Below are 13,631 nucleotides of genomic sequence, written 5' to 3'. Positions count from 1 at the left end.
AGCCCGCCCCCCCTCCCGCAGCTACTCGCCCAAGCCTCTCCAGGTTCTCCTTTACCCAAATCCAGATAGCAGATGTTCTGAAAGAGCTGCAAAACAAGGACCCGTACAAATCAGCTGGGCTTGACAATCTGGACACTCTATTTCTGAAACTATCTGCCGCCATTGTCGCAACCCCTATTACCAGCCTGTTCAACCTCTCTTTCATATCGTCTGAGATCCCCAAGGATTGGAAAGCTGTCGCAGTCATCCCCGTCTTCAAAGGGGGAGACACCCTGGACCCAAACTGTTACAGACCTATATCCATCCTGCCCTGCCTATCTAAGGTCTTTGAAAGCTAAGTCAACAAACAGGTCACTGACCATCTCGAATCCCACCGTACCTTCTTCGCTGTGCAATCTGGTTTCCGAGCCGGTCACGGGTGCACCTTAGCCACGCTCAAGGTACTAAACGATATCATAACCGCCATCGATAAAAGACAGTACTGTGCAGCAGTCTTCATCGACCTTGCCAAGGCTTTCGACTCTGTCAATCACCATATTCTTATCGGCAGACTCAGTAGCCTCGGTTTTTCTAATGACTGCCTTGCCTGGTTCACCAACTACTTTGCAGACAGAGTTCAGTGTGTCAAATCGGAGAGCATGCTGTCCGGTCCTCTGGCTGTCTCTATGGGGGTGCCACAGGGTTCAATTCTCGGGCCGACTCTTTTCTCTGTATATATCAATGATGTTGCTCTTGCTGCGGGCGATTCCCTGATCCACCTCTACGCATACTTCCGGCCCATCCTTGGACACTGTGCTATCTAACCTCCAAACGAGCTTCAATGCCATACAACACTCCTTCCGTGGCCTCCAACTGCTCTTAAACGCTCATCTATAAGTACCTAGGTGTCTGGCTAGACTGTAAACTAGAGTCGGCTTTCTATTCCGCAACAAAGCCTCCTTCACTCACGCCGCCAAACTTACCCTAGTAAAACTGACTATCCTACCGATCCTCGACTTCGGCGATATCATCTACAAAATAGCTTCCAATACTCTACTCAGCAAACTGGATGCAGTTTATCACAGTGCCATCCGTTTTGTTACTAAAGCACCTTATACCACCCACCACTGCGACCTGTATGCTCTAGTCGGCTGGCCCTCGCTACATATTCGTCGCCAGACCCACTGGCTCCAGGTCATCTACAAGTCCATGCTAGGTAAAGCTCCGCCTTATCTCAGTTCACTGGTCACGATGACAACACCCACCCGTAGCACGCGCTCCAGCAGGTGTATCTCACTGACCATCCCTAAAGCCAACACCTCATTTGGCCGCGTTTCGTTCCAGTTCTCTGCTGCCTATGACTGGAACGAATTGCAAAAATCGCTGAAGTTGGAGACTTTTATCTCCCTCACCAACTTCAAACATCTGCTATCTGAGCAGCTAACCGATCGCTGCAGCTGTACATAGTCTATCGGTAAATAGCCCACCCAATTTTACCTACCTCATCCCCATACTGTTTATATTTATTTACTTTTCTGCTCTTTTGCACACCAATATCTCTACCTGTACATGACCATCTGATCATTTATCACTCCAGTGTTAATCTGCAAAATTGTAATTATTCGCCTACCTCCTCATGCCTTTTGCACACAATGTATATAGACTTTTTTTTCTTTTTTTTCTACTGTGTTATCGACTTGTTAATTGTTTACTCCATGTGTAACTCTGTGTTGTCTGTTCACACTGCTATGCTTTATCTTGGCCAGGTCGCAGTTGTAAATGAGAACTTGTTCTCAACTAGCCTACCTGGTTAAATAAAGGTAAAATAAATAATAAATATTGACCACCACAGTGAGGTGATAGGCCTACTATTCTGATGATAAGTGTTTGATGTAATTTGATGTGATCGCATTTGCATTGACGTCAGAGTGGTTAAGGGACAATAGAGCCCTGAGTACCAGGCCATTAGGACCTGATGGAGGGACAATAGAGCCCTGAGTACCAGACCATTAGGACCTGATGGAGGGACAATAGAGCCCTGAGTACCAGGCCATTAGGACCTGATGGAGGGACAATAGAGCCCTGAGTACCAGACCATTAGGACCTGATGGAGGGACAATAGAGCCCTGAGTACCAGGCCATTAGGACCTGATGGAGGGACAATAGAGCCCTGAGTACCAGACCATTAGGACCTGATGGAGGGACAATAGAGCCCTGAGTACCAGGCCATTAGGACCTGATGGAGGGACAATAGAGCCCTGAGTACCAGACCATTAGGACCTGATGGAGGGACAATAGAGCCCTGAGTACCAGGCCATTAGGACCTGATGGAGGGACAATAGAGCCCCGAGTACCAGACCATTAGGACCTGATGGAGGGACAATAGAGCCCTGAGTACCAGACCATTAGGACCTGATGGAGGGACAATAGAGCCCTGAGTACCAGGCCATTAGGACCTGATGGAGGGACAATAGAGCCCTGAGTACCAGACCATTAGGACCTGATGGAGGGACAATAGAGCCCTGAGTACCAGGCCATTAGGACCTGATGGAGGGACAATAGAGCCCTGAGTACCAGGCCATTAGGACCTGATGGAGGGACAATAGAGCCCTGAGTACCAGACCATTAGGACCTGATGGAGGGACAATAGATCCCTGAATACCAGGCCATTAGGACCTGATGGAAGGACAATAGAGCCCTGAGTACCAGGCCATTAGGACCTGATGGTAGTTAGTGAGTTGGGTACTAACAAAGTATGTCCAGAGCGCATAAGAGGAGATTTCTGTGACTTAACGGTCACATGGAATTTGACTGCGGTCATGACTGTGTGGAGGTAATAACCTGTAACAGCCCTAATCATACACTTCACCACAGGTGGGCTGTCGGTGTGTGATGAAAGTATTTTTTGTGTGTGTGTGCGCGTGTGCATTTGTGTGTGTAGAAAATCTTTATCTACTTACATATGCTTACACCTTTTTCTCCCTCTTTTTCTTTCAACCTTTCTCTCTCTCACACACGCACACACTAATACACAAACACACCAATAAACACCGTATAGCAGCTTCCCAGACAGACTCCTGAATGTCACCCAGCAGCATCTGCTCCCCAGGCCAACACACACACACACACACACACACACACACACGCACACACGCACACACACACACACACACACACACACACACACACACACACACAGGATAGTGGGTCAGTAATTGCTTAGAAAGGTAACAAAACAGAGAGTAGGCAGTTGCAACAATTGGAGAAGGATGAGGGTGGAAATAGTGATGAAGGGAAATGAGGGGGGGTTAATAAAAACAGCTACCCTGGGCTATCAGTGGATCTCTACCTCATGTATCACTCCCCTACAGAGAGAGAGAGAGAACGAGAGAGAGAGAGAACGAGAGAGAGAGAGAACGAGATTGGGAAACACAAGCAAAGCAAAGCAAAGCTAAATGCAGTGCTACAGTGCCTTGCGAAAGTATTCGGCCCCCTTGAACTTTGCGACCTTTTGCCACATTTCAGGCTTCAAACATAAAGATATAAAACTGTATTTTTTTGTGAAGAATCAACAACAAGTGGCACACAATCATGAAGTGGAACGACATTTATTGGATATTTCAAACTTTTTTAACAAATCAAAAACTGAAAAATTGGGCGTGCAAAATTATTCAGCCCCCTCAAGTTAATACTTTGTAGCGCCACCTTTTGCTGCGATTACAGCTGTAAGTCGCTTGGGGTATGCCTCTATCAGTTTTGCACATCGAGAGACTGACATTTTTTCCCATTCCTCCTTGCAAAACAGCTCGAGCTCAGTGAGGTTGGATGGAGAGCATTTGTGAACAGCAGTTTTCAGTTCTTTCCACAGATTCTCGATTGGATTCAGGTCTGGACTTTGACTTGGCCATTCTAACACCTGGATATGTTTATTTTTGAACCATTCCATTGTAGATTTTGCTTTATGTTTTGGATCATTGTCTTGTTGGAAGACAAATCTCCATCCCAGTCTCAGGTCTTTTGCAGACTCCATCAGGTTTTCTTCCAGAATGGTCCTGTATTTGGCTCCATCCATCTTCCCATCAATTTTAACCATCTTCCCTGTCCCTGCTGAAGAAAAGCAGGCCCAAACCATGATGCTGCCACCACCATGTTTGACAGTGGGTATGGTGTGTTCAGGGTGATGAGCTGTGTTGCTTTTACGCCAAACATAACGTTTTGCATTGTTGTCAAAAAGTTCAATTTTGGTTTCATCTGACCAGAGCACCTTCTTCCACATGTTTGGTGTGTCTCCCAGGTGGCTTGTGGCAAACTTTAAACGACACTTTTTATGGATATCTTTAAGAAATGGCTTTCTTCTTGCCACTCTTCCATAAAGGCCAGATTTGTGCAATATACGACTGATTGTTGTCCTATGGACAGAGTCTCCCACCTCAGCTGTAGATCTCTGCAGTTCATCCAGAGTGATCATGGGCCTCTTGGCTGCATCTCTGATCAGTCTTCTCCTTGTATGAGCTGAAAGTTTAGAGGGACGGCCAGGTCTTGGTAGATTTGCAGTGGTCTGATACTCCTTCCATTTCAATATTATCGCTTGCACAGTGCTCCTTGGGATGTTTAAAGCTTGGGAAATCTTTTTGTATCCAAATCCGGCTTTAAACTTCTTCACAACAGTATCTCGGACCTGCCTGGTGTGTTCCTTGTTCTTCATGATGCTCTCTGCGCTTTTAACGGACCTCTGAGACTATCACAGTGCAGGTGCATTTATACAGAGACTTGATTACACACAGGTGGATTGTATTTATCATCATTAGTCATTTAGATCAACATTGGATCATTCAGAGATCCTCACTGAACTTCTGGAGAGAGTTTGCTGCACTGAAAGTAAAGGGGCTGAATAATTTTGCACACCCAATTTTTCAGTTTTTGATTTGTTAAAAAAGTTTGAAATATCCAATAAATGTCGTTCCACTTCATGATTGTGTCCCACTTGTTGTTGATTCTTCACAAAAAAATACAGTTTTATATCTTTATGTTTGAAGCCTGAAATGTGGCAAAAGGCCGCAAAGTTCAAGGGGGCCGAATACTTTCGCAAGGCACTGTATCTGGCTCTAAATCGACAGTACACAGTGGCAAACTATCTGACCATGGTTACTGATTAAAACCTTATAAAACCTTGACAAAGTACAGGCTCAGTGAGCACAGCCTTGCCATTGAGAAGGGTAGACACAGGAAAACCTGGCTCCCTGTAGAGGAAAGGCTGTGCAACCACTGCACAACAGCAGAACCTGAGACGGAGCTGCATTTCCTGACAAAATGTCAAAAATATAAAACAACTAGAGAGTGTAATTTCCCCAAATTTGAAACCCTTATGAAACCCTCTGATGAGAGTAGGCTACCTGTCCTGTTGGGGGAGTACGCACAGAGCTGTGGGTTGGCAGCACACTACATTGCTGCCTGCCACAAGTTGAGGGACAGTGTCTGACAGACCAATCAACCTGCACATGTCCTCTACTGTATGCTTATTGTTATTGTTCAATGTATGGTTATTTTGACCCTTGGTTATTGTTGTTACTGTGGTCCCGTTGACAATTTTGATTGTCATTATTTTCATATATATGTACATTGTTACGTCATGCCGATAAAGCAAATTGAATTGAATTGAGAAAGAGAGGGAGAGAGAAGGAGAACGAGAGAGCGAGACAGAGAGAGAGAGAAGGAGAGAAAGAGAGAGAGATAGAAGGAGAACGAGAGAGAGAGAGAGACAGAGAGAGAGAGAAGGAGAACGAGAGAAAGAGAGAGAGAGAAGGAGAACGAGAAAGAGAGAGAGAGAATGAGAGAGAGACAGAGAGAGAGACAGAGAGAGACAGAGAGAGAGAGAGAGGGACAGAGAGAGAGAGAGGGACAGAGAGAGAGAGAGAGAGAGAGAGACAGAGAGACAGAGAGAGACAGAGAGAGACAGAGAGAGAGAGACACAGAGAGAGACAGAGAGAGAGACACAGAGAGAGAGAGAGGGGGACAGAGAGAGAACGAGAGAGAGACAGAGAGACAGAGAGAGAGGGACAGAGAGAGAGAGAGAGGGACAGAGAGAGAGAGAGAGAGACAGAGAGAGAGAGAGAGACAGAGAGAGACAGAGAGAGAGAGACACAGAGAGAGACAGAGAGAGAGACACAGAGAGAGAGAGAGAGAGAGAGGGACAGAGAGAGAACGAGAGAGAGACAGAGAGAGACAGAGAGAGACAGAGAGAGAAAGAGAAAGAGAGAGAACGAGAGTGAGAGAGAGACAGAGAGAGAGACAGAGAGAGAAAGAGAGAGAGAGAGAGGGACAGAGAGAGAGAGAGACAGAGAGAGACAGAGAGAGAGACAGAGAGAGAGACAGAGAGATAGAGAGACAGCGAGACAGAGAGACAGAGAGAGACAGAGACAGAGAGAGACAGAGAGAGAGAGACAGAGAGAGAGACAGAGAGAGACAGAGAGAGAGATGTAGAGAGACAGAGAGAGACAATGAGAGAGAGAGAGAGAGAGAGAGAGAGAGAGAGAGAGAGAGACAGAGACAGAGACAGAGAGAGACACAGAGAGAGAGAGAGACAGAGAGAGAGAGCGAGAGAGAGAGAGAGAGCAGTGTCAGACTCCTCTTGAACACAGATGATTTATACATCTCTTAATACTTCCTTTGTCCAACTTATTCTTTATTCTGTTCTTCCATTTTCCATTTAGTTTTCAATTGCTTTTCCTCATCAGGTGTAAAATTACAATTTCATTACTATGGCTTTGCCCACAATTGTTTCCAAGGTAGTGCTGTAACAATCATTATCTCTCTCCCCCTAGCTCTACAACCTAATCAGAGAAGGCCATCTTCCTCTCTGATTCCGCACCATATTTGGTTTTTATTTATCTCTGTCATTCTCGGAAAACATCAAAGCAGTGACTCATTCCTGCAGGTTCATGCTCTACAATATCTGTAGATTATGACCTTTCCTCACACAGGAAGCGGCTCAGGTCCTAATCCAGGCTTTTGTCATTCTCTGTTGGCTGGGCTCCCTGCTTGTGCCATCAAACCCCTGCAACTTATCCAGAATGCTGCAGCCCGCATGGTGTTCAACCTTCCCAAGTTCCCCCATGTCACCCTGCTCCTCTGGACACTCCACTGACTTCCAGTCAAAGCTCGCATCCACTACAAGACCATGGTGCCTACCTACGGAGCATAAAGAGGAACTGCCCCTCCCTACCTTCAGGCTCTGCTCAAACCCTACACCCCAAGCCAAGCACTCGGTTCTGCCATCTTTGGTCTCTTGGCCTTCCCACCCCAAAGCTTTTCTCTGTCCTGACACCCCAATAGTGGAACCAGCTTCCCCTTGAAGCTAGGACAGCAGAGTACCTGCCCATCTTCCGAAAACACCTGAAACCCTACCTCTTCAAAGAGTATCTTAAATTAATCACACTGACTTTGCTGATAACTACTTTATTGAGGGAATATGTATTTGCTACGACTGTGATATGTGGTTGTCTCACCCAGCTATATTAAGATAAATGCACTAATTATAAGTCGCTCTGGAGAAGAGCATCTGCAAAATGACTAAATTGTCAAATGTAATGACATATATCAACCATCCCTCCAGGGCCTGCAGAACACATCATTCATAAGAGCTATAATCATCCCAGCAATAAAGTATTCATATGGAGATGAACTGCCCATGGCCTCAGTGGAATGATGGCACCATAACCACTAGAAGCATTGCAGTGACCGTATCATAATCGCACTTGTCTATTGACCTTCTGAGCATCACAGTGCTGGATAGAAGTCATTGTTTTATACAGTAGACGTGGTGGGAATCAAATCAAATCAAAGTTTATTTGTCACGTGCGCCGAATACAACAGGTATTACAGTGAAATGCTGACTTACAGGCTCTAACCAATGGTGTGGGAAAAAAAGGTGTGTGTGTGTGTGTGTGTGTGTAGGTAAGTAAAGAAATAAAACAACAGTAAAAAGACATTTGAAAAAAGAGTAGCACGGCTACATACAGACACCGGTTAGTCAGACTGATTGAGGTAGTATGTACATGTACAGTGCCTTGTGAAAGTATTCGGCCCCCTTGAACTTTGCGACCCTTTGCCACATTTCAGGCTTCAAACATAAAGATATAAAACTGTATTTTTTTGTGAAGAATCAACAACAAGTGGGACACAATCATGAAGTGGAACGACATTTATTGGATATTTCAAACTTTTTTAACAAATCAAAAACTGAAAAATTGGGCGTGCAAAATTATTCAGCCCCTTTACTTTCAGTGCAGCAAACTCTCTCCAGAAGTTCAGTGAGGATCTCTGAATGATCCAATGTTGACCTAAATGACTAATGATGATAAATACAATCCACCTGTGTGTAATCAAGTCTCCGTATAAATGCACCTGCACTGTGATAGTCTCAGAGGTCCGTTTGAAAGGGCAGAGAGCATCATGAAGAACAAGGAACACACCAGGCAGGTCCGAGATACTGTTGTGAAGAAGTTTAAAGCCGGATTTGGATACAAAAAGATTTCCCAAGCTTTAAACATCCCAAGGAGCACTGTGCAAGCGATAATATTGAAATGGAAGGAGTATCAGACCACTGCAAATCTACCAAGACCTGGCCGTCCCTCTAAACTTTCAGCTCATACAAGGAGAAGACTGATCAGAGATGCAGCCAAGAGGCCCATGATCACTCTGGATGAACTGCAGAGATCTACAGCTGAGGTGGGAGACTCTGTCCATAGGACAACAATCAGTCGTATATTGCACAAATCTGGCCTTTATGGAAGAGTGGCAAGAAGAAAGCCATTTCTTAAAGATATCCATAAAAAGTGTTGTTTAAAGTTTGCCACAAGCCACCTGGGAGACACACCAAACATGTGGAAGAAGGTGCTCTGGTCAGATGAAACCAAAATTGAACTTTTTGGCAACAATGCAAAACGTTATGTTTGGCGTAAAAGCAACACAGCTCATCACCCTGAACACACCATCCCCACTGTCAAACATGGTGGTGGCAGCATCATGATTTGGGCCTGCTTTTCTTCAGCAGGGACAGGGAAGAAGGTTAAAATTGATGGGAAGATGGATGGAGCCAAATACAGGACCATTCTGGAAGAAAACCTGATGGAGTCTGCAAAAGACCTGAGACTGGGATGGAGATTTGTCTTCCAACAAGACAATGATCCAAAACATAAAGCAAAATCTACAATGCAATGGTTCAAAAATAAACATATCCAGGTGTTAGAATGGCCAAGTCAAAGTCCAGACCTGAATCCAATGGAGAATCTGTGGAAAGAACTGAAAACTGCTGTTCACAAATGCTCTCCATCCAACCTCACTGAGCTCGAGCTGTTTTGCAAGGAGGAATGGGCAAAAATGTCAGTCTCTCGATGTGCAAAACTGATAGAGACATACCCCATGCGACTTACAGCTGTAATCGCAGCAAAAGGTGGCGCTACAAAGTATTAACTTAAGGGGGCTGAATAATTTTGCACACCCAATTTTTCAGTTTTTGATGTTAAAAAAGTTTGAAATATCCAATAAATGTCGTTCCACTTCATGATTGTGTCCCACTTGTTGTTGATTCTTCACAAAAAAATACAGTTTTATATCTTTATGTTTGAAGCCTGAAATGTGGCAAAAGGTCGCAAAGTTCAAGGGGGCCGAATACTTTCGCAAGGCACTGTAGATATGGTTAAAGTGACTATGCATATATGATGAACAGAGAGTAGCAGAAGCGTAAAAAGAGGGGTTGGCGGGTGGTGGGACACAATGCAGATAGCCCGGTTAGCCAATGTGCGGGAGCACTGATTGGTCGGGCCATTTGGGTAGTATGTACATGAATGTAAAGTAACTATGCATATAAGATAAACAGAGAGTAGCAGCTGTGTAAAAGAGGGGTTGGGGGGGGGGGGTGCACACAATGCAAATAGTCCGGGTAACCATTTGGTTACCTGTTCAGGAGTCTTATGGCTTGGGGGTAAATCAGGTGAATTTGAAGTGATCAACCTGAGTCAATACGGTAACATCTTGGAGGGATGAACCTGACTCCCACCCCTGCTTCAGTACGACAATGTAAACATGTTCCCCATGCCACTAAAGCTCTTGAATTGAATTGAGATGGTACCCGGAGGAGAAGATGGAGAAAGACAGAGGAAAGAGACAGGAAGGAAAGCAACAGAAAGGGACAAAAGACGAAATAGAGAGACTGAAGAAAAAAGAACAGGAAGACAGAGAGAATAAGAGAGAGAGAGAGAGAGACAGAGAGAGAGAGAGAGAGAGAGAGTTCATTTCAATTTTGTATATTATCTACTTCACGTGCTTTGGCAATGTTAACATATGTTTCCCATGCCAATAAAGCCCCCTGAATCGAATTGAATTGAGAGAGAGAATGAGTGAGATGGTACAGGGACTTCTTGTCTCATTCTGGTGAAATATGGCCTACAGCCTTAGCAGGGACATCACTCCAAAAGCTCAACAATTACCCTGCATGCCTGGACTCCCCTGGCGTCGCCCCCACCGGCCCCCGGTGCCCACATGCTCAAACCAACCTCCTCTGGGACACCATGGTATTTCCACTAATAGAGTCTGGAACCAAGCAGGGCTTTTGCCTAGAGCACTGGAGCACCCTGTCATTATCTCTCTCTCTGTCTCTCTCTGTCTCTCTCTCTGTCTCTCTCTCTCTGTCTCTCTTTCTGTCTCTCTCTCTCTGTCTCTCTCTCTGTCTCTCTCTCTGTCTCTCTCTCTCTATCTGTCTCTGTCTCTCTGTCTCTCTCTGTCTCTCTGTCTCTCTTTCTGTCTCTCTCTCTGTCTCTCTCTCTCTATCTGTCTCTGTCTCTCTGTCTCTCTCTCTGTCTCTCTCTCTGTCTCTCTCTCTGTCTCTCTACGTATCTTCTCCCTTTCACTCGTGTCGTGTTCACTTCCTCTCCGTCATTGTTTAGTTTAGTGTATTTGATCATTTACAGATACATCATTATTTATTTGATTAAGAATTATCAAGGATAAACACAAAATACTTAATTCCATTGTGGTCCTCTTTCACTATAGCATTTGGCAAGTTTGGCATATGTGGCAGCCCCCCCCCCCCAAAAAAAAATGAAACTAAAATGTCAGGTCAATTTGGTTATTTGGTGTTATAGACACAACATATAAATACTATACACCAAGGAATGCTATTTGGTCATCATTGATGGGCTAGGAGGGATAACTCTGTATCTTCTCACCTTCTCTCTCTGTCTCTTTTTCTCGTGTTCTTTCTTTTCTCTGTCATTATGTATCTTTTCCCTCTCTTTTTCTCTCTGTCTCTCCATCCTGACCCAGTCTCAATTAGTCCCAGTGGGATTCCAGGGTTGATTTCCTGCTGTCCTATCATGGAGAAAGGAAACACACACATGGTTTACGTCTCTATCCTCCCTGTGTGTGTGTGTGTGTGTGTGTGTGTGTGTGTGTGTGTGTGTGCCTGCATTCGTGCGTGCGTGTCCCCAGTATATTGGACCAATTTGATTCAGTCACCCCAAAGCAAACAGAGGCAGAGGGGGGACCTTTTCTGACAGTCTTTCTCTCAATTACAGACCAGAGACTGATACTTCCTGATTCCTATAATGAAACTAAACCACACAACCAATCAAAGCTCCCCAGCCACATAGAGCAGCGTTTCCCTTGGTTAATATAATTCAACTGCTGAAACTGTTCTAATTTCTCTAGTTCTGCCATTCCACTATTCTCAATGTAACCATAGATATTTTATTATACTAGAATAGTAAAGGCTCTGATGGCACAATGTGATAGAACTGTGTTCCTTGTGCTGTATATGAAATCAATACACAGAAACACATGCAGGAGAACCGCCAGTTCCTCTGTGTATAAAGTAATCAATGCTATCCATTCTTTTCAAATGCCATTTGTGTCTCAGCCCGGGTACTGTAAATACAATACCACTGTATTAGATATTGGATGTATCGAATTACCAATCAATCAAGAAACAGTTGTAAAACAGTAATTATAAACTGGGTGGTTCAAGCCCTGAACTCTGATTGGCTGACAGCCATGGTATATCATACTGTATACCATGGGTATGACAAAAACAAATATTTTTACTGTTGTAATTACGTTTGTAGCCTGTTTATAATAGCAATAAGGCACCTCTGGGTTTGTGGTATATGGCCAATATACCACGGCTAAGGGCTGTACCAGGGACTCCGTGTTGCGTCGTGCCTAAGAACAGCCGTAGTATATTGGCCATATACCACACCCCTTCGTGCCTTATTGCTTAATTATATGACGTTACATTACAAACACAATATTGTGATTAAGTGTTTGTACAGTACTATGTTTTGTCGCTTTGAGCTAAATGTTTGAAAAGTTATTTATGAATAAAATGTATATCGTGTTGATTTCTTTAGGTATTGGACTTATTGGGAAACCAATCAATCATGAAACTCATTTACAGTACAATTACATCACTATGACATAACAAATGTGTGATGGAGTGTGCTTGGCAGATTTCATGTCTACATATTGTATTTTGAAAATCTAGTCCTTGCTAATTTAAGGGTTACAATATATCTTCTTCAGTGATTAGGCACAAAACATCACGCATGCCCTCTAAAGCATTTCATTAGCTTTTTTAAGTTAATGACAAAAAAACACACCACAGCATCACAGTGATTTCATTGGCTAGAGGACCGCTATGGGGTAACCATTTAACTCACCACGCTGACTTTAAAGGCGTAGAGGAGGTCAAAGGGCAACGCGGCGACCAGGTCGATGATGAACCATGTAGTCATGTAGTGGATGCAGATCAACCGCGCGTTGAAGATCACCTGACCAGACTTACTCACGTACGTGGTACGGAAGCTGAACACAATGTCTGGTAAGGAGAGAGGGAGAGAGAGGAAAGTGAGAAGGAGAAAAGGGAAGAGAGAGAGAGAAAGAGAGGAAGAGAGTGGGAGGGACAGGGAGAGATAGAGAAGAAGCGAGAGGGAGAGAGCGAGAGGGAGAGAGATATAGAGATGAGAGAGATGAGAGAGGGAGAGATTGAGAGGGAGAGAGTGAGAGGGAGAGAGATATAGAGAGAGATAGAGAGGGAGAGATAGAGAGGAAGAGAGAGGGGGAGAGCGAGAGGGAGAGAGATATAGAGAGAGACAGAGAGGAAGAGGGAGGGAGAGAGAGGAAGAGAGAGGGAGAGAGAGGTGGGCGTAAGGTTATAGATTCATGACTTACTGTCAGATTATGTAATAAGTACACCCACTACAAGTGTCATAGGTTACTGAGCTGCTGGACCATAAACTATTCACCCTGTCCCTAACCCTAACCCTGACCCTAACACTGTCCCTAACCCTAACCCTGACCCTAACACTGTCCATAACCCTAACACTGTCCCTAACCCTAACCCTGACCCTAACACTGTCCCTAACCCTAACCCAGACCCTAACCCTAACCCTGACCCTAACACTGTCCCTAACCCTAACCCAGACCCTAACCCTAACCCTAACACTGTCCCTAACCCTAACCCTGACCCTAACACTGTCCCTAACCCTAACCCTGCCCCTAACACTGTCCCTAACCCTAACACTGACCCTAACACTGTCCCTAACCCTAACCCTGACCCTAACACTGTCCCTAACCCTAACCCTGACCCTAACACTGTC

At 44.7% G+C, this 13,631-nt stretch overlaps 1 protein-coding gene across 1 annotated transcript in view; it reads right to left on the bottom strand.

Annotated features, from left to right (window-relative positions):
- The window catches only part of LOC139373743 (voltage-gated delayed rectifier potassium channel KCNH8-like), a 94,208-nt gene that overhangs the window by 36,126 nt on the left and 44,451 nt on the right, over positions 1-13,631 (bottom strand). Inside the window, exon 6 of the mRNA XM_071114668.1 lies at positions 12,693-12,850. Coding sequence (XP_070970769.1) covers positions 12,693-12,850 — 158 coding nt within the window. The remainder of the gene's footprint in view (positions 1-12,692; positions 12,851-13,631) is intronic.

The sequence above is a fragment of the Oncorhynchus clarkii genome, chromosome 18 (assembly GCF_045791955.1).
Source record: "Oncorhynchus clarkii lewisi isolate Uvic-CL-2024 chromosome 18, UVic_Ocla_1.0, whole genome shotgun sequence".
Classification (NCBI taxonomy): Eukaryota; Metazoa; Chordata; class Actinopteri; order Salmoniformes; family Salmonidae; genus Oncorhynchus; species Oncorhynchus clarkii.
This window is presented reverse-complemented; position numbering and strand designations above follow the sequence as displayed.